This window comes from Myotis lucifugus, unplaced genomic scaffold (genome assembly GCF_000147115.1).
Source record: "Myotis lucifugus unplaced genomic scaffold, Myoluc2.0 scaffold_898, whole genome shotgun sequence".
NCBI lineage: Eukaryota > Metazoa > Chordata > Mammalia > Chiroptera > Vespertilionidae > Myotis > Myotis lucifugus.
This window is the reverse complement of record NW_005871946.1, coordinates 142003-143443: the sequence shown is the minus strand read 5'-3', so window position 1 is coordinate 143443 and position 1441 is coordinate 142003. Positions and strand designations below refer to the sequence as shown.

At 62.5% G+C, this 1441-nt stretch overlaps 1 protein-coding gene across 1 annotated transcript in view; it reads right to left on the bottom strand.

Moving 5' to 3' along the window:
- Positions 1 to 1441, bottom strand: part of DDC (dopa decarboxylase) — a 41564-nt gene that overhangs the window by 21939 nt on the left and 18184 nt on the right. The window contains exon 2 of the mRNA XM_023747520.1: positions 580 to 738. Coding sequence (XP_023603288.1) covers positions 580 to 738 — 159 coding nt within the window. The remainder of the gene's footprint in view (positions 1 to 579; positions 739 to 1441) is intronic.

The following is a 1441-nucleotide window of genomic DNA, read 5'->3' as shown; positions in this document are numbered from 1 at the left end:
CACGAAACGTGAAACTAAATGGAAGCTGAGCCCCGGGCAGTGCGGGCTCAGGTGGTTGAGCCGCCCACCTTATGACCCTGGAGGTCATGGGCTGGATTCCTGGTCAAGGGCACATGCCTCAGTGCGGGGGCATGCAGGAAGGCAGCTGATCCATGATTCTCTCTCATCGTGGATGTTTCTCTCTCTCCCTCTCCCTTCCTCTCTGAAATCAATAAAAATGCATCTAAAAAATAAAAATAAAATAACGGAGCTTGAGTAGGAGCCCAGGCTCTGAGTCCGTGTCCCAGGGGCCCCAAGGCCGCTCTGAGGGTGGCCAGGTGGTCTCGGGGGCGGCAGGCGGGAGGCCCTGGGCCGGTCACCGTGACCTCACAGGGGCTTCCTTTTCCGCTGGGTTGACTCAGCGCCCCTGCAGCCTGCGCCCTCTCCGTGGCACAGGGGTGTCTCCCTGACCCCTGAGGGACGGGTCTGGGGTTTCACAGGATGCCGCAGGGTCTTGTTCTGATTTGATTTGACACGAAATGAAATGAAACACACAGATCTTGGCGGCGGCTGGAGCTTCGGGGCGGACGGCACACTGACCTGGTCGGAGGCGTAGGCCACCAGCTTCTCCATGACGGCGGCCTCCGTCATCCCCGGGTGGGCGGCCTGCAGGCGGCGTGTGGCTCTGCTCCGGGCGGCCAGCAGCGCCATCAGCGTGGCCTCACTGGCGCTTCCCTGAATCAGAGACGGCGGGACACGCTTCAGAGCACAGCAGAGGAGCCGGGCCCAGACTGAGGAGGCGCGTTATTAAATCGCAGGGGTTCAGCGTCGGCCCGTGAACCGGGAGGTCAGGGTCCGATTCCCGGTCAGGGCACAGGCCCGGGTTGCAGGCTCGATCCCCAGTGGGATGCATGCAGGAGGCAGTGGATGCATGATTCTCTCTCATCATGGATGTTTCTCTCTCTCTCCCTTCCTCTTTGAAGTCAATAATATATATATATGTTTATTTTAAAAAAGAGTGATTTTACAAAAGCCCATGACACCCCCGCCAGCCGCACCCCAGCGCCAGGGGTCAGCGGGTTGGGGGGCCGGCGCTGGAAGCCGGCTATCCCCGGGCGGTGGGGGCCGCTCCCCTGCTGGGAGCTCCATGAATCCTGCCCAGTCACAGAGACAAAGGTTGCCATGGCCGCCCCACCCCCGGGGTCACCCCCACAGGAAGCAGCTGGTCCTCCGGAGAGCTTTCAGACCCAATTAAGGGGCCACTTGCAGCCGGCTGGCCAGCGCTGAGGGTGATTTGACATTTGCCTCAGAGGCCGCCGCGCTGGCCGGAGGCTGTGATTATGGCTGGAACGGCGCGGGTCCCGCAGCCGGGCTGGAGCCTGTCCCTGCCCCTGGAGCTGGGGGGGCGGGGGGGCGGGGGGCCTCGCAAATGACCCCAACCAGCCTTGTCAGCCGGGAGGGC